General features: G+C 47.3%; 1 protein-coding gene across 1 annotated transcript in view; it reads left to right on the top strand.

Moving 5' to 3' along the window:
• Positions 1 to 3,341: 3,341 nt before the first annotated feature.
• ARHGEF26 (Rho guanine nucleotide exchange factor 26) overlaps positions 3,342 to 19,448 on the top strand; it is a 40,087-nt gene continuing 23,980 nt past the window's right edge. Inside the window, exons 1-5 of the mRNA XM_031555033.2 lie at positions 3,342 to 4,208; positions 5,606 to 5,645; positions 7,384 to 7,529; positions 12,307 to 12,363; positions 15,722 to 15,882. Of these exons, the coding sequence (XP_031410893.2) occupies positions 3,435 to 4,208; positions 5,606 to 5,645; positions 7,384 to 7,529; positions 12,307 to 12,363; positions 15,722 to 15,882 (1,178 nt within the window). The 5' untranslated portion in view covers positions 3,342 to 3,434. The remainder of the gene's footprint in view (positions 4,209 to 5,605; positions 5,646 to 7,383; positions 7,530 to 12,306; positions 12,364 to 15,721; positions 15,883 to 19,448) is intronic.

Below are 19,448 nucleotides of genomic sequence, written 5' to 3'. Positions count from 1 at the left end.
TTACTAGTGAAAGTATCGTAGATACAAAACTTGTTGGAAAATTAAAAGTAACCAGAAAGGAGTTCAGATAATTCTATTGAAGACAGACAGGGCTCCCATATCTCAATTTAACACCCTCCCCCTGACTCGATCAGGATACTGAGATCTCAGGTTCTCCCTACTGGAAGATTCCCAGGCACCTCAGTGAATGGTGGGTGCCAGGCAGCTGCTGGACGTGGTCTCTGGATCCACTTCTGATGCAGTGAATGCAGGATTTTGCTTCAGATGTGATAGTGCACATGATGAAAGCACCAGTTACTGCTGTGTCCCATGAACTTACGCTGACACTGTATCTGAAGGACCCCACAGGCACACTGATGGCATTGGAGTGACTTGCAGCCTGTTGCTTTTAGACAGCGTGCACAGCTGGCTGTTATTGGGAGCTGCTTTGAGGCAAGGGGTAGGGAGAGAAGAACTCTGCAGTGAAACTTCTTTTGTACTCAGTGGCTAAAACAAAGGCAGTCAGAATGCCAGCATTAACAGATTCTTTTTTCCTACTGTGCAATCTGTTTTTTTCTCCTAAAAGCTTTTTAGTTAATGCTACAGAGCATTAACTTTTGCTGATTATTGTAACCACAGCAAACACAACTAAGAGGGAAGTGGGAAGAACCAAGGCACGTACCTCTTGCTGATTGATTTATAGTTACAATTCAGCTGAACGTTGTTCAGAATAAAATAACTGTCTGTGGTTGTGCTGAAATGAAGGGGCAGGAGGGGGAGGCTGTGTCCCATCCTGGTGGCTGTGAGCGCAGATGCCTGTGCTGCTGTTGCAGCCTCTCCAGCACAGCCCTCCTGCCCGTGGCAAGAGGCACCGCTGCCTTGTTGGGTTCACATCCCTGCCACAGAGGGGAGAACAGCAGAAGTATCTCACGAGTGGCCGGGCTGCATCCAGTCCTTTGTGTTTGTGGTGTCCTCTGTCCCTGCTGTTGTTATGAGACAGTGAGAGCCCTATTTGTTTGTGCATACAGTTACGATAGAGACTTGCACTAATCTGAGAACAGTTGGCTCGTTTTCAACTAGCTGCGAACAGGCTGCCTGAAGTCACGAAGAGAGTCTAAAAAGAACGTTATTGATATTTCCTAGCTGCCAGTTAATGCAGTGGTGTAGGGCTGAGTGCAGATGGCAGAGCAGCCCTGAGCTCTGAGCCTGTTGTGCAGGAGGGCAGTACCAACAGCACAGCTCCCAGCAGCTGTGCAGGGTTGTTCTGCTGCAGTCAGTGTCTGTGAGCAAAGCTTCGCATCTCCTCACACCCCAGAAACAACTGGGACAGAGTACTGATAAAGGTACCGTATGCCATGAAAAATGTGCTGAATGAGCAGCTATCCATCTGCACGTGGCATCAGAAGAATACAGGGAGTAAGAACAACATGGCAACAGCTTTGTGCGCTGCTTTGTGGTTCGGTAGCCCAGGACCAGCCCTGTAAAGGCTCCAACCACTGTCAGACTTTGGATATATTGAAGCCTTTCGGGTACGAGTGAGTACTGAGCACAGGAAGGGCAGCTCTGGAGTGGCCGTGTGCACCACCATCCAGCTCGCTCAGTTAGCGGCACACTGAGATCTGTGGCACAGGTGGCGATGCTCAGAAGCACACTCTTGCTTTGAGTGCAGGGAGGGATGAATAAGTTTTCATTTTCCTTGGTAGATTCTCAGGGAATAGCCACGTTTGCCACTGAGCCTATCTGCATGTGCCTTGTGCCTGTTTGCCTGGTGGCAGCCATGGGAAGCACTCTTCTGGGGGTTATTGCAATTTGGTGGCAGCTGGGCCCAGAAACGCTTTCAGCTTTGGTTCAAATTCATTACAGCAGCTGGAGGATTGACTTAGTTTGCAGTCGGTGTTCACGGCCACTAACAGGGCTGAACTGGTAGCCCCGTGCACACAGCTGGGTGCTGCTCTCACAGGTTTCATGGCTGGGTGCAGTGCTGGCAGTGCTGTGCTGGGCAGAAACACCTGTGTGCCATCTGTGAGAGCCCTGCAGGTGGGCACATTCAGCTCAGTTCGTTTGTACTGATCTGACACTGAGAGCTTACTGACTATGGGGTGTCAATAACTATACTTCAGTTTCCTTGTTTTAAATTACATAGTTGATTCTACTTTCATTACAGCTTCAGTTTATTGCAAGAGCCTATTTCTTTAACGCTGTGCGTGAAACCGAGTGCTGAGGTGGCTCTTCAGAAACAGGAATTACCCTTGGAGTTGCATCATATTTAATAAGTACGTATAACTCAGTAATCTTGTGAAAGCTGATTACCTCAATTATTAATAATTAGGATTTATGAGTTAAGTAATATGCTGCAACTGTGTCCTATTGGCAAATCCATACGGAAAGCTTAGAGATTATTTTAGAAACGTTCTTTATAGCTGCTGTGTAAGGCGGTGCGGTTCTGAGTGACGAACGGGCATTTTGGGGTATGGGTTGGTGAAGGTGCTGTGCCGACGTGGCTCCGTCTCAGCAGTGAGGATCACATCAGGCGGTTTCAGCGTGCTTTGCTTCGTTTTATTCTCATAAAGATTCTGGTTAAACGTAGCCCCTGTTAAACGTACAGAGGTGCAGCCCCGTGCGTGCACTGCTGAGCGCGGGGCTGGCAGCGCCCCTGTGCCACACATCCCACGGCTCCCTGCCCTGAGCTGCCCCGGCCCTGCGGCAGCGTGGCCGTAGGGTCGCACCGCGCCGCTTCGGCTGCTGCTCCTTTGGGGCTGAAATCCGGAGAAAGCAAGGTTGTGCCCTGCAGGTGGGGGCAGGGAGAGGCGCTCAGCGTGGCAGAGCCTCCGCTGCCCCGAGCTGTTCTCGGTTTCCTGAAGGTCGCTGAGATGCGAACGCGGAGGGCAGCGAAGGCGGCACGGCGCGCGGAGCGGCCCGGCCCGGCGCTGGGCGTCCCGAGACGGCGGGCCGTTCCCGTGCCGCATCCCCGGCAGGTGCGCTGGCGGGGCGGACCCCAGCCGCGTTCCCGCTGGCGCGAACCGGCGGGCAGCGCCGGGGAGCTTACCGGAACGGTGCCGCCATCGCCGCGCGGTCCCGCCGCTCCGGGCTGCCGCCGCGAGCCGAGCGCTCGTGCGGCGCTCCGCGGGAGGCTCGGGGCGGGCGCGGGGAAGCCGCTCGGCGCGTTGCCGTCACCGGCAGCCCGCGGGGACGCGTTCTCACATTAACGCCGAGGCGAGTTACCTCGCTTTGCCGGAACCGTGCGGGGCGCGGGCAGCGGTGCCTGCGGGGCGGGAGGCGGCCGTGCTCGGGCCCCGGCGGCGCCCCGCGGAGGTGAGGCCGCGGGCTGCGAGCGAGCCGGGCCGGCTCCTCCTCCTCCTCCTCCCCCCCCGCTCCCGTCCCGGCGCGGGGTTGCGGCTCTCGGAGGGCCGATCCGCGGGGCGGGACGCGGCGCTTCCGCCTCGGGGGAAACGGCGATGGACGCGGGCGGCGGGGCGCTGGGGAAGAGGAGAGGCGCCGCGCGGTCGCACGGCAAGCCCCGGCCGCAGTCCTGCCAGAGCCCCGGCGGGCTGCTCGTCACCGACTTCCCGGTGGAGGACAGGTGCGCCTTCACCCTCGCGCAGCCCGCGGCCACCGTCAGCGCCGTGCCCCGGGGGGCTTCCCCGCGCCTCCCCGCCCGCGTGGGCTCCGAGCCGCCCGCCGGGCTGCTGGCGCTGCTCTCCAGCGCGTCTCTCGGCTTCGTCGCCAACGGCGCTTTCCCCGGCGGCCCGCCGCCCCGAGAGGCTCTCGGAGAAGCCGAGGGCGTCTCCCGTGCCGTGACCCCGGAGCGAGGCGTCGCAGCCCCGGCCCCGCTCCCCGAGCGGCCCGCCGTCACGCTGAGCACCCACAGCCCCGCCGCGCTCAAGGTGGGCACGCAGCAGATCATCCCCCGCAGCCTGGCGTCCGGCAGCAAGGCGACCCACAAGGGCGGCGGGCACGGAACGGACGCCGGCAGGAGGGTGCTGAAGGCGCGCAGCATGGTGGAGAGCCCCGGGGTGCCGCTGGGCGCCGATGAGGAAACCGAGGGTGAGCCGGACAGCCCGGGCGTGCTGCGGCGCGGCCTGCGCTCCACCTCCTACCGCCGGGCCGTGGTGAGCGGCATCGACCTGGACGGCTCCGCCAACTTCAAGAAGAAAAACAGAATGTCTCAGCCCATACTGAAGGCTGTCGTTGAAGATAAAGAGAAGTTTTCCAGCCTGGGCAGGACAAAGGTAATTGTGCCGTGCGGCGGTGCGTTGGTTCGGGTGCTGCCGGTTACACACCGGCACAGCTTGTCGCCTCCGCTGCTTCTGTTAGTGCTCCTTTACTTCCAGTTTCCTTTTTGCTACCAAAGCCTCTTTGTAATTGCTGTCAAGTCCCGGAGGTGGCTTCAGGTGGTGCTTCCAAAGCAGTAGCAGGGATGCTCTGGGCAGCTCCCAGCTTGTGCTGCCAGCCTGGTGCTGCCCTGGCCCGGAGATTCTGTGTCACAGTCCATGATGCTTCAGAACCTGCAGCCAGATAGCAGTGAACGGGAAAAGAGGCCCTGGTTTTGTTAGGTTCTGAATGCTGGAGTAAATAGACTGACAGAAAAATAAACTTAGTAACAAGTAAACTTACTAACTAAGTAAACTTAGTAACAAGTAGTGCCTTGCTCGGAGGCACTACTTTAAAAGCACTTGAAGAAATCAGAGCGTGGCTTTCAATGGAGCCGAGCGCCCAGCGTTAATTCCCGATGAGCCCTAGGGATGGTGCGTTTCTGTAGAGATGCATTAAAAATGCATTAAAATTACATTGTTAAGCCTCATTACAAACAATTCTTAAATGTCACACCGTTCTGAAATTGTGGTTCGTTTTTTAATACAATTTGTTACTTTTATTTAACGTAGTGGTAGATTTGTGCAGCCCATGCAGAGGGCTCATTTGAAGCTGCTCAAGTCCTTTTCAGCTTTGTGACAGCTTTTGCCAAATTAAAGATGACGGTTTTGGAGGCTTCTGTGAAGGTGGGAGGGGTGGTGAAGCAGTGATAGATGAGAGCTGCTCCTGCAGGGGTTGGCTGGAGCTGTGCAGCAGTGGCTTTGACCAGGAGCAGCAAGGAGCGGAGTCTGAGGCGGGATGCTGTGACACTGCCTGACTTCACACGCAGACTTTTTGCCAGTAGCACTTTTCTGTGAAAACTGACCTAATGGGCCTTACAGCACCACAGCAGCCGTTCTGTTTCAGAGCTCTGTTTTGGTTCTCAAAACTTGTGTTTATGAAACTCTTCGTGTGGCTCTTTGCAGAGGGCGCAGAGCTCCGCGCGGCTCAGCGGAGCCTTGTGTCTCCTGGGGAAGCCCTGAGACTCTGAGCCAGGAGCTCACGGAGCCCTCGTGGTGGTAATGCACGTCGTGCTTTGAAAGCCTGAGAAAAATAAAACATTTGGGACAAATGTATATAAGCAGTGTGTGAGAGGAGGAAAGTCCAGAGCCTCTGTGACAAAACAGTTGTATTTGTGAACACGTGTCTGACAGAAGAAGTTTCTGGAGGAGGTCCTGCTTAGTCTGTGCTTAAGTATGGCATGAAGTTGTTGTTACCGGTGGTTATTTTGTTTTCTTTTAATGTGTTTATGTCTCTTTTCTACTGAAATCATTAGAAGAAAACGCTGAAAGGACAAGGGACGTTTGATGGGGAAGGTAAGCCTGTTTTTGTCCATTAAGAGGTGCTTAATGACAAGCAGAGTGAACTTAAACATAATTTTGCACAGTTCCTTATTACTTGATTACTCCAAATACCTTGTTTGCCAATAAATTCACTGTAATACGGAGCCATAATTCTGGTACAGCCGTACTTTAATGGATCCTTTAAAGAATATGGAACGATGGGTTACAAATGCATTTTGTTTGAAGTATGTCTTCTCCACTTAAGCTCCTGTTCCTCTTAAGCTCCTGTTTCTCTTAAAAGATGAGCTGGTTGATGTGTCTCAGCCTTAGCAGACCTGCAGAGGAGGTGTAGGTGAGGCTGTTTTTCCAGCTGGCAGACACAGCTCCCACGGGTCAGCCTCGGGGTCAGCACTTGCAACAAATGCCTGGATTGTTATTCTGAAAGTTCAAGGCTAATGCAGCTTTCCCCCCTTTTACACTAGGAGCAGAATGCTGGTTCCACTGCAGTGAATCCCTTGACTTTGTAAATCCTTTCCTTTTTTTTCTACCTGGGCTTCAAATTTCAGCGTCAGAGAAAAGCTGCCCGTGTATCTGCCCTCTCATGTCACTCGTTAGTTCAGAGCTTCCTCGGGTTTGCTGCTGACAGTATTCAACACAAAGAACTTTTTGCCTGGCGGCAAATCTGTGGCTGTCACAGTGAAACTGCTGTCCTACAGCGGCTGCTGCTTCCCTGGGCCCTGCTAATGCCTCCTGAGGACATCTCAGCTGCTGCCTTACCTTCCCTTTCCTCTTGCTTCCGTCTTCCAAACTTCACGCTGTGTCCTGTTTGCATCTCTCTGTTTCTTATTTCCATCTTTTTGTGCATTGTCTTCTAATTACTTCCCTAGATTCTGTAGTGCCTCTCAGCATGCAGTTACTGTAGGGGATTTCCTGTCTTCAGAGTACACAGATTACATAGATGCGTTCCAAGGAACAAACAGAAGCCCGGTGCAGTGGGGTGCCGAGGGGCAGAGCAGACCCGTGGGGTGGGAGCTGATGGCTGCAGGTGCCCACAGCTCTGTTCCGTGCAGTCTCTGTGCGTTACTCAGCTCCTAAAGCTCTCTGTCCTTTTCTGAATGCTTTTGAAAAAGCGACCGAGGAGGCTGGGAAAGGCAAAGGGCTGCTGCTCATTGCCTTTGTTACTGATGGCACTGCTGAAGCAGTTAGAAAGTATGGTGAGTTAAAATTCATAGGCTTTATTCTTATTCAGGCAACCTCAGAAGTTTCTGTTTGGATTAGTTCTGCCTGCAGATTTCTGAAGCCTGGGTCGTTTCCTTCTCTTAGGGAGGTGGGAAGGCAGTATTTAAAGCTGATGGAGTAGAAGTGGGAATTGGTATTGGATTTACAGTGACCTTTCTGATGAAAATAGCTAGACTTCCTGATTGATGACTGCTCTGCTGACAGCTCGTTCTGTTTTTTAATTGCTGGCTAATTATGAAACGTCATACAACAAACCAAGGACGAAAAAATTGTTTTCTGTTTTTTTCTTGACAAAGGACACATCTGTTCTTTAATGCAGTCAGTGTGGATCTTTTTGGTAGCGTTACAGTGATCCATTGTTACTGCACTGCTCCATTGTCCATCCTAAATAAGATGCAATATTTGTCTTTTGGAGTTTGTGAACAGCACGTTGACATTTTCATTTTTTCGTTGTTTAAGTGTGACTTATTTTTTATGAAAAGCAACTAAATAACCTTATAGCAATTAATGACACATTGTTATTGCTTTGTAGAAAATGCTGTGTTATATCAGAACTACAAAGAAAAAGCTCTGGACAATGATTCTGATGAGGAGTCTGAGCCCCGAGAGCAGAAATCAGATGAAAAGGTTATTTTTCCCTATAAGCCCCTGAGATCAACATGGAGTCAGCTATCAGTTGTGAGTATTTAATCACTGCATAGCCGGACAAAGGCTATCTGAGTCGCTCAGAATGCATTGAAGCAAATCTACTGAGTCTTTTATCATCATCTTTTCTTCCCTTCCACAATATAAAGTTTCTATGGGTCCTTCTATCAACAAATTTGTAACTGCTCAGATGTTACCAATCCAGGTTGTGGTTGTGCAGATTCAGATTTTATTTGGATCTTGTGTAAGGTAACTCCATTAGCTTAAAAAGCACAAATCATGTTCTCAGTCAATTTCAGTAGGTTTAGACTCATTTTCTGTGGTGCCACCTCTCTCTGTCATTTGCTGGCACAAGTGTGTGTAGGCTCACAAGGGTACAGGATCTGATTTAAAGTGACCAAGAAATTTCAGTATAGTTTAAAATGGAATTAAACAGAATGTCGAAATGCGGAGGACTTTGGATTTCATTATCTTACACTTTAAGATACTTATTTTTAAAACTGTGCTGGACGAAAGAAATCAAGCACATCTCGTTTGTTTCTGTATGTAGTCTGAGACCACCTGCTTTTGCCAGGCTCCAGAGGTGGTGGCTTCAGCCCTGCCTGCAGGTGGTGTTGGCAGTGCTGGTCCTTAGAAAAGCTGTGGCTGTGAATGGAGATGTTGTGTCAGTACTGTCTGTAGCCTGGAAGGAGGTTCAGCCCTACCAATGAGCTGTCTGTGGGTCGGAGCAGCATGGAGCAAACTTTAAATAGCTTTTAGTCCCTTCTTGTTCTTTTTTTTTTTTTTTTTTTTTTTTTTTTAAACTAACCTTTGTTATTCATTTTGTGAAAAGAACTTGAAGGTCCTGATCAGTTATTGGTCTTTTCCCTGCTGATAAGCTGGAAAGTCAGTGATCCCTGTAGCTGTCCCAGTATGCATAATTCTGAGACCAAAGAACAAAATACTGGTGTTTCTGTTGTTACTTTCATTTTGATTTTTCTGCGACTTCTGGGGGTTATCCATAAAATTGTCACTTTTCTTTTTCTAACTTTTAGAACCTCATCTTTATGTATGACATAAGGAAGGATTATTATCATAAGGAAGGATTATTATCATGACAGAGAATATTTGACTGTTGGGACTACTAGCTGTGTTTAATAACTATTCGTGCTGAGTAAGATTTTCTCAGTCTATTAGAGTGTCTTTTTAGAAGAGCTGTCTTACAGGTGCTGGTGACCTTGTGGTTCAAGGTACTGAAATATGAATACCTCTCTGAGTCGTTAATTATAAAGAAGCCAAGACAGTATGGTTTTAAGAAAGATCTGCTTTGAATTTTCTTTCAACAGATTGAGTACTTAAAATGTAGTTCATTTTGCTTAATACTGCAAAAACATTGTTTCTAATGAGGACAAATTGGTTTTCTTTTGCCTTCTAGGCAAACTAGCAGTTAAGTGCTCGACAGCTGAGGTATTTCAGAAGGAATGATACTCAGTAATAATGATTGCAAAAATGCTAATTTGTCTTGAGACTGAAGTAGAATTGTCTCAGTGAGAGCCAGTGGTGTGCTGTGCTTACAGTTACATAAACCAAACTCGTTCCTCACCATTTCTAACACGGCAGACTTGTTCCTTGTCTGTACCTGATTTACAAGGCTTGCAGTGGGAAGTAAATGGGAAGAGGTGCTCTGTGAAAATCAAGGGTGGGAACCTGTGAGTCTCACAGTGTCTCTGTTTACAGCTCTCGGGAAAAAGTACGTGTTGTCATTTTGTATTAAAAAGAGTAAGTGCTGAGTTGTAGCAGGGAGTCAGCTGGGAAATGCTGAAGCATTGGGTTTCAGCGTGCGTTAGGAAAGGCAGAGTGTAGGAGGTGTCTGGTCCTTGTTAGCAGTGACTGTGCTGGGAGATGAGGGGAAGGACCTCAGAGCAAATCCATCACCTCTGCGGGATGTCCGTGGCCACGCAGCCCTGCCAGCTGATGTTGGTTTGCTTTTGGAGGTGAAACCTTCACGTATTGAGTTGTTAAAGCCTTCAGACTGTAATAAAAAGGTGCTTCTGTCTTCTTGCAGCATATACACATACGTGGAAGTAAGAGACTTTTCAAAGAGCTTTTGAAGTCCCCGAGGTGGGATAGTATTTAAATGCAGCTCCTTTCAAACTCCTTTGAGCCCTCTTCCTCTTTAGGTTCCTGCGGCACTTTGAGCCAGCTTATCTGCTCCCTGTTCTTTCCAGCCTTCCTCTGGTAAAGTTTTAATTTGAAGAGAATAAACAATACATTCCAAAAGCATCTTAAAACATTTTTTTTAAGAACTCACAGCAATCATATGCAGTGGTACTGTCTGGTGCATCGTGTGAAATGTACGACTGCCAACACGCGCTCAGCTGTGATGGATGGCACCAACGTGGTGCTGGGTGTGCGAGGAGCTGCAGGACCCAGCAGGCAGGAGGGCAAAGCCTGAGGTGGCTCTGCTGGAGTGCACTGCCCAGGGGGATCCAAACAGCCCCCACCTCCATGGGCCGCCTGCACTTGAGTCTGACTGCATCTCCCGGTAGGCTGGGAACTGCAGTGCCTGCCTTTCCAGGTGCTCTGAGCCTGGAGAGCACAGAGCACGTTTGCTTTGTGTTACTGCGGTCAGTGCTGCCCTAATTCCTGTCTGTATCCACCTTGTCATCTTGTTTTCTCTTCTTTTTAGATTGCTGTGGGACAAGCACCGTTGTGATTTTCCTCTCTTGTTCATTAACAAGTTGCTTCTCTGAGCCACCCTCCCTGTGACCTTCCATGGTGCCTCTTCCCTTTGGTGTCAGGCAACAGCTGCCTGCCTCAGGGCTGATCTCTGCATTAGCTCCCCTTTAAGAATCTGAAGGCTTGTGTTCATTTTGGTTTATGGTGTAGCTACCATTTGTCAATGAAATATTTCATCTGAGTTCTTCTTTCCCCTGTGTAGCTATTTCTTTAGAGGAGTGTCTGTACCTAAGTGTGGGATTAACCCCTCATTCTCCTCCGTTCCTCCTCCTGCTGTCAGGTGGGCTCCATCACAGCTGGGCTGTGGGCAGGAAGCTGTGCGGTCCTGGGGGGCACAGCAGTGCTGGCCGTTGTGGTGTCCCTTGTGGCTTTCTTGTTACTGCCTTCTTAGCCTGTATTGAGTCCTTGTGGATGACACAGCACCACAAAAGTGGTTTTTAGAGTCTTAAAGCTAAAACATTTTGGGCACCTCAAAAATAAGAGTGGTATTTTTTCCACAGAGCGTGATGAAATTGGTCTCTGTATTTGCACCTCTTTTTGGAAGATTGAACATTGATTAATCAGGAGCTTGAGCCATTTGCTTCAACAGCTGATTTATATGTGCTCTTTGGCATGTGCAAACCCACGTTTGCCACAACAGTCACAAAACACAGCTTATGTTTCTGGAACGTGAGGGTAGCAGTTGCTGCATTGTCCTCGCTGGAAATTTACAGTTGCTGTATTAACAGGAAGCATTGTAATCTCTTGGATCTCTTCATAGGTATTTCCTGTGTCAGCATATTTTTAGAAAAGCCCTTCATGACATCCAAAAAATGGTCACTTCATTTCCTAGTGAGCACTACCAAGCTTTCCGGTTGTTGATGGAGAGATACTTCAGTGGGAAGGCAGCTAACTGGTTCTTACATGTGCTTGAAGTGTGTGCTTATGGTGAGGTATTCAGAAGAGCAGTTACAAATACAAATACACAAATGGAGTATTTCTGTTTTCTTTGTCAATATGAAATGCCAAGCAATCTGCTGCAAATGAAGTACCATTACCGTGCTGCCATCCTCGCTGGTGAGCCCGGCTTTGTGAGGGTGCTGTGCAGGAGAGCAAGTGAGATGATGCAGCCTTTAAAATTCCAAGGAGCAAGTGGAGAAGAACAAGCTGCTGCTGCTGGTCCGATAGGAGCTTTTGGAGAAACCTGATGGAAAGTGGGAGGATGGAGGTGCACCAGCTGAGCGTCTCGGGAGCAGCTGAGGTCCTGTCCAGACAAAGCTCTGCAGAGCACGGTGCCTGTGCCCTGCTGCTTGGGGTCACCTAGGAAGTGCACAGAGCCAGCCCCTCTTGTACTGCGGCCTCCTGGGTTGGTCAGTGTTGTCCTGGCACTGGTTCACACTGAGAAAGAATCAACTTGAGAAGCGTAGTGTGGGTTTGGTAGTGGAGTGTATGGCTCCCAGCTGTGCGACGGGGCCGGCTCTGCACGGCTGGTCTGGGTGCAGGACCGGCACCCAGGACCTGGGTGGAGGGAGAGAAATACTTCTCACTAAAGAAGTTAGACATCATAGGGCTGGGGATGGTAGCATCATGAGGCACTTACTCAGGACTTTGCAGGTCTTTTTAAGGAGAAGATTCCTCCAGAAGAATTTTTGACCAACTCTACCTAAAAAGACCTTAAGGTGTGTTTCACAAATTAAGATACTAATGTGTTTCAGGCCAGTGCAGAAAATGCACCTTGTGATGTTAGGTGTCCCGACTGACACATGTACTTGAGAGGAGAAAAGAGTTCTCGTGCCTCAGTGTGTGTGTGTGTGTGTGAGAGAGAGAGTTGTGCTGGAGTCCTACTATGGGAGTGCTCTGCTGGTTTTTAATTACTTCTTTTTATTGTTTGGAAATATCAAATATTATACATTGTCTTTTATACTTTTGTTTGTATAGATATTGTTGTTTATCTCAAGTAGAATAAAATATGTATGAATTTTTAGTGCAGTACTTAAATTGTTTCTTAGTGCAGTGTTCAAATAATTCTGCATGTTTGATTCTTGTTGTCTTGAAACCACATTTTTCTACAAAATACGTTAATGAATTAATTGTTTTGTTGGTTTTTTTTTAGGTGAAAAAGAATGGATTATCAGAAGCAATCAGCCAGGAAGAAAGAAAGAGACAAGAGGTACTCCCTTAAAGAAGAATGTTCTTTTATGTTGATAACTCAGGGCTGCACTGCATGTGTGGTTTAATGCTCTGTGTTGGTTCCAAAGGAGAGGAGCCCAGCACGCTGCTCCCTGCCCTGGGGGAGGCCTGCTCTCTCCCCTGCTCTCTCCCCTGCTCAGAGCTGTGATGCATGCAGTGTGCTCCCTGCAGCAGGGCACCTGCTTGGTGCTGCTCACTGGGAGCAGTGGACGTGTAACATCAACCTCGTGTTTACAGAGGTGGGAGGCAGCACAAACAGGGCAACTTCTTGCATTGCCCTTCAGCTGTAACTCACCTGGTGAACCATTCTGAATGGATCTCTGTGCCCCAGCCTTCCTAATGCCTTTCCTTTTGCACTGAAATAAACTGGGAGCATCCATGCTGTCAGCAGTACAGGAAGCAGCAGCAGTCACTGATGCAATTCTCTTTTCTCTCTGTCCCTTTCTTTCTCTGTCCCTCTGTCTCTCTCCTTTTTTGCTCTTTCTGTTCTCTTTATCTGCTTTCCCCTCTCTCCTTACTTACAGGGGCTATGTCAAAAAGAATGAGAGGTGTTGAAAAGAATAGCCTGACCTAGCCAGCTATTATATCCCTGCAGCTCTTGAGGTATGTCCTTCAACAGAAAACAAAAAAAGAAAAAAAAAAATGATGTTCTGTCTTTCGGTTTGTTTTGGGGTGGATTTTTGTTGTTGTCTTGGTTTTGGAATAGCAGCACTGCAGAATTACCTGCTGTGGTCATTTGCTCCAAAATCTCCATTTCACTTCAGGACATACCTTGGTGAGCATAGTGGGCTGAGATCTGAGCGGGGCTTCCCATGGTGCTCACAGGTGTGTGCAGCAAGCCTGACGCCCTGGGACAGCAGTGACCTGAGCTGTGGTGTTCGTATACAGATTCTGAAACGTCTCCTCTGGCATATGCATCATGTAGACCATAGGGATTTTGTTTGTTTTTAATAATCCTGTGTTTCCTTGGCTATCTTCTTTTGCTTTTTTGGGCTGTGAGCAGTTGAGGCTGTGTGTTCTGCTCTTCTGTCCCCTCCTGCTCAGAAGCTCTGAGTCACAGGGCCTTTATTTTGGTCCTCAGGAGCCTGTGGTCTGTATGTCCTGAAGCCATGTTTGCATCCCCTCAAAGACAACAAGTTCTTCTGCTGTCTTTTAAATACAAAGTCTTAAAATGTCACCAAAATAGTTTCAGCTTGAGGGTTTTAATTCGAATATTAGAGGCCTATCTTTTCAGAGTGAAACTAAGCAATATTTTTACGATGTAGTTGTACTGTCAAGTCATGTTATTTCTTTAAAATTATCTTTTATCAATTATTGTTTCTTTTTTGAGTCTGGTTACATTATTTTTGCCATCGTTATACATTGTCACTGCAGAAAACCATATTTTTTTGTTTGAGAGAGTGAAGATTGGAAATGTGATGGTGGGCAAAGGCCCTGCTGCCCTTCTCAGGCTCCTTTCTGCCTGTGGTCAGCCCTGCTAGCTGGTACATCTGCTGCCAGGGTGGGAGTACACCTCTGTTCTCCTGGGTGCTTGGTGGGCAATTTCACATTAAGCATCACCTTTGCATATATTCTTGCACAGCAGTGTTTGCTCTCATGAATAACGTGGGGTGCTGTAGCTGCTACCTCCCTGCTGCTGCATCTCTGCCTGTGTTCCAGCAGCCGTTGAGGTAGGCAGGAGGATGGAGTGATGCTGCTGAGCCACGTGTTGGCTGGGCTTCCTTCCTTGTGTGGGCATTGTCTCCGTAGGTTTTCTGTGAAGCTGATGAATCTTAATGGCTTGAGCCCAACCTGATCAGCCTTAAGGGCTCGAGGTAAAACAGCTGCTTCTTCTGAAGGCGGCTTTTTAGAAGGGTAGGAAGAGCTTTGAAGGTACAGTGTGGGAACACTGAATCTCACGTTATCCAGGAGAAACTGTATGTGATCAGAAGCTTACCTCAGTAACCAGCAGAATTCTCTAGACTTGAACTCTTAAGAGAGAATGTCCCCAAAGGAAATTTTTAGTTTTGTTCTTTCCCAGCGTTGTTTGTGTCAGCTGCAGGCTGGGATTATTCAGCATGCCTATAGTCTCTCTTGGTTTTATATCTTATAGACAGAGCCTCTCTAGAGCATCAGACCACCTATGTGAGCACCTTCTGTAGTCTGTCACTCACAGGCCCTTTCTCTTTCTCTCTTTCTGTCTCTCTTTCTGTTTATGGAACCATGATCATCATCCTTTCTAAATACTCAGGTTTGTGGTATTGCATTTAAAGTTGGGCTCTCTCCTATCACTTAGGATGCTTGGAAAAGTTAATTGCAAGTAACTAATGAAGTGATACATGCAAGTATAAACACCAGTTATAACACAAAATTGCGTTGGCTCTGCTGATAGTATTGTCCCTTGTTAGCTTTGCTCGGGGGTCACACTGGTGACAAATGCCATTTGGTGAAGCTTGTGAAAGAAGTGTTCTTGAAAATGTTTTCATGATTTTTCCACGGTGCATATGTGTATAAAAATGGTAGTGGACTTACAGCCAGTAAAGCCTGAAGGGGTAAAAGATGTCCAAAAGCTGGATAGTTTCCCTGTCAGAGATGGACGTGTCCAGTGGAATGAGGATTTCAAAGTCCAAGAGTCTGCTGGGAGGTGTGCTGTGAGTGCAGCCAGCGGGGAAGGGTACGAAGCTGTGTGCTCTGAGCAGTGGGATGGCAGCGGGCACTGGAGGCTGCTGTGTGATCCCAGTGCCTGGGGTCTGGAAGCGATGGCAGAGGGGACAGGCTGCCACATTCCTGCCTGCCCAGCCCTGGGCTTGGCCCTGCTGCAGGCGTCCCAGCTCCTAAGTGGGTGCTTTGAAAGTGGCCGAGGTATCAGTGTTGGTACGTGTCTAAACCCTGCATTTTGCAAATGGTTTTGCTTTCTGCAGATTCTTGGGTAATCAGAGTTGTTAGCTAGGAATGCTTCTAAGCAAGTAACTTACCAGTTTCTCTTTAAAGAAGGCAGCGGCCGAGTCTGGCTGGTGAACATTTGAGTTACTGATGGTAAGTTTCCAGTCAGACCACAGAGACAGGCATGTGTCTTTAAATTGCAAACAGACAAACAGAAAAGCCTCTTCTGAGTATGAACGGGGAGTGATCACCGTTGGTGTTGCATTTTTGTCTTCAAACACCATTTGCAGTTGTTTTTAAAAGTCTAAATACAGCTTTTTGTCCCAGTGTGAAATCACTCATTTCCAAGGGTAAATGATACAGATCTCGTGGAAATGAAAACTCGTGTCACCATTTTCTCTTTGCTTCCTTCCACAAACAGAAGGGACCCAGCCTCATCAGAAGTAACCCTTCTCTTTCACCCCTCCACTTCACAGGCCATATTTGAAGTGATATCTTCTGAGCATTCTTACTTGCTGAGCTTGGAGATTCTGATCCGGATGTTCAAAAATTCCCGGGAGCTGAGCCTCACAATGACCAAAACGGAGAGCCACCACCTTTTCTCCAATATTACTGATGTTTATGAAGCAAGTAAAAAGTAAGTGTACAAATGCAAGAACTCTTTTTTGATTGTACCTGCGGGAGACTACCTATAATCAAAATGTCATTCAAGCAGGAAATGAAACGTAGCATACGAAATAGTGTTTTCACTGTTGCCACAAAATGGAGCAACAGCCACAAGGTAAAGCTTTTGTGGAAAGTTTGGGCCTGGGATGTAAGAATGTGCAGTCAAATGTTGCACCTGTTGTAAAAAAAAGTAATTGAGTTAGAATGGACTTTGGTTTTCTCTGCATCAGGATGTCTGCAGTGCTAAGGATTTGCCTTAGCATAAAGCAAAAGCTACGGTTTTGATTTTACCAAGCACAGATTTCTGCATTTGTGATACAACCAAGGCTCTGTTGGTTTGGATTGTATTTTCCTGCTGTATCTGCCAGGCAGCCCCTTGGGTAGGAGAGCTTTGATCAGTACTGCTCATGATATGTGGTAGTATTTGCAGGCTGTGCCTTTCCTACCCCTCTTGTCCTGAGAGGCAGCTTGCTCTCATTTGGAAAAATCAAATCTTTTCTTGCTGGAATTCTCTGTTCTTAAAACTTAACACCTGCTTTCTTTTCTGGCTGTACTGGTTTAGCAAGGAGAGCTTGCAGGTTGTCTGAGCTAGAGATGTCCAGTTATATTTTCATGACATAAAACTGAGTTTCCTACTTGAATCTCAGGTGATGTTGAAGTGCTAAACATCTCTTCCTGAACTTTCATGCAAATATGGAGATAGAAAAAATAGTGGTGAACGTGCACAGCAATTTGTCAGTCTCACTTTGTTCCTATGTTTGAACTCATGTTTTGTGGAATAGACTTTGGTATTAATGTATCTAAAAAAGGGTAGAGGCAGGAAGAATGTTGTGCATTTCAGTAGGAATAAGCATCGTTGGCTTCTGGGTGGTTCTTAAGCTGGCTCTTGATACACTGAGCAGTCATATTTAGTTGTGCAGTCTATCAAATTAAACTTACCTTGCCCCTATTAAACAGTTCAGAGTTAAGCAGGAGTTTAATACTTGCCCTCAGGAGCTGACTCTTGCCAGTGTTGTCCTAAGTGAGTCAAATCTGTTTACTTTCTGCTTGGTACTCAATGTGCAGCACGCTGTGCAGCTCTGCTATCTCCTATGTAAATAGCACAGGCACTGGGAGCAGCACTGTGCATCCACAGCACATGGCAGCAGAGGCTGCTCAGATCTGCTCTGCTTTTTTCTTCTCTTTTTTAAGTTCATTTTTAAATTTCTTCCCTACAAAGTCAGCGATGGAGAGGATGGATACAGTCTGCATAGAGCCTGACGAGGAGGAAGTGCTGGCAGGTCTTCAGTGGTGCAAATAGTGTGAAGCCTGTTTTATTATTGCTGATAATTACTGTCAGAATCGTTAATATTGCCTGTGCGCATACATGTGCACTCAGAGTGTAGTTCAGAGTTATGAATACTGCAAATTCTTCTTCAAAAATGTATTTCATGAGGTTTTGCTTAATGGTAACTTGTTTGTTGCTTCAGTGTGATCAGTAGCAGCACCAGAAGTTGAATTACTATCACTTACGTAATTAAAAAATAGAAGTGTGTCTGCTTCTTTTCTGGCACCTCGTTTCCAGTTTGAACTGAAGCTGAAGGATAAAATGTTGTTTGATCTCCTACACTGTTAGTGCCCCTTGCCTTCCTTGTGGAACACAGAATATTTGCCTCATTTCTGATGTGGGCAGTGGTTGGGGGGCTCTGCCAGGCAGGAGTGCTTCTGGAATCAGCCTTTTCTACAATTCATTTGTCTTTTAGTCCCTTTTCTTTTGTCCCCTTTGGTTCCCTCTTGCAAAAATCATGTTTTTATGAATTCTTTTTCACCAAGCCTTCATTTCCCTTTGTAGAACTTCTCAAGTTCCATGTTCCAAGCCCTGGTGACATCCTTTCTTGGCTCCCATTTCTCCAAAGCCACACGTGCTGTGGAATTTTAAATCGGTTCTGCAGAAATTTGAATTCATGTCTTCTAAATGTATGCAGTAATGGGGTTTTATCCCACGGAGCATATATGTTAGAGGGTCTCACCTGTTGTGGCAAGTAGAAACCTGTGGTAGGAGCCGTGTGATAGGCATGTGTTTGAGCTTAACTCAGTTGTGTTCCAGCATCTCCCGTTGCTTTTTGCTCATCTCCTTTTCCTACACTTGAGATCTGTTGATGGAAGCTGGCTGTTACTGGATCCCACAGCCACTGCAGGGAGGAGAGCAGTTTGGCAGCACTGTTGTCAGAGGTGCAGGTTATCCAAGCCCTTATTTTCTAGGAGTGGTACTTTTAAAGGCTTCTGCTCGTCTGCAACGTGAGTAAAAGTGGAGTATCATGTGCTGATTTTTTGCTAGGGTTTGCAGAAACATCATCTGTTTGGGGGTACCTGCTGTCTTTTTTAGGTAGCTTAAAAGAACTGAAAGGCTAACGAGCCTGGAGACTTTGTTGCTGCCTTGAATTGATTCTGTAAGAAGCAGTGGAACATAGCAGTACAGCTGAGCTATGATTGTTTTTCCTGTTCTCAGTGACTGAGTCTTCAAAACCATTAAATCAATCCGCTTCTGAATTTCTCAGTTAAAATGTTTGAAGCAGAGGTGGGGATAGCAGTGTATGTATGGGAATTCTTTAAAACCCTTTTGGTTTGTAGTCCTCAGAGGGGAAAAAAAGAATGGAAAACCCCACGCTGCCCTAAAATTATAGTCTTATTCTTTTTGGTCTGGAAAGTGTAATGGCTTAAGAGCTTGATTTAGTACTACTTGGAGTGAAATCAGAATTCATAACCCTTCTTAAACTTAAATGAAAGCATATTTTGTTTCCTGAATTATGCAACACTGTTAAACTATAACAAAATGTGCTCACTTTCTGCAACCTCGCTGGTGTAAGTAATGCAAAGGGGCTTTAAGAAGCTCTTTCTCAGTACCTCCACTCTGTTTCCAAGGTCTTCCGCAGGAGCAGAACCCATCCTTTTGTTGGAAAAATGTAACAAAATCAGGCATCTGTGCCACCAGATGTGCTCTGGTTTAAGCTGCCTTTAGTTCTCTAAAAAAGACAAAAGAAATGTGAGTGCATGGGTGCAGTTCCCAGTGCTTTGGCTTGCTCGGACAAAAGTTTAGTGAAGCTGAAGAGTGTGGATGGCTAGAAGTGGTATCTTCAGTCAGAATTGCTTAGCAGTTATATGTAGAAACTTTGACTTGGAACAGACTTAGTGGAGCTCTCCAGAATGCCAGGAGGCCCTGCGCATGACGAGGCTGTTGTAACTGAACAACACTGCCTTTGTTGGAAGATGAATGCAGACAGTAAAGATGGTCTCTGCTTTTGGGAGGTCACTGGGGTGCTGCTAACAAAGAAGAGTTGGTCTGAACTGTGCATGCAGCATACTTGGTGTGTTTGCTAAAACATCCTAACTCCTTAGTGGTGTATTTGCTGTATATGTAATGTGATTGCTCCTGGCTGGTAGGGCACAAAAGCACACGAGTTGCATCCAGGTCAGCGAGAGCTGTTCTGCTGAGATGTAACCTGCTGGGCGTGCCGTGACTCAGCTTGTTTGGAACTAAAAGCTTGTGTAGTGTGAGAG

Source organism: Meleagris gallopavo, chromosome 11 (assembly GCF_905368555.1).
Source record: "Meleagris gallopavo chromosome 11, MGAL_WU_HG_1.1, whole genome shotgun sequence".
Lineage (NCBI taxonomy): Eukaryota > Metazoa > Chordata > Aves > Galliformes > Phasianidae > Meleagris > Meleagris gallopavo.
This window is presented reverse-complemented; position numbering and strand designations above follow the sequence as displayed.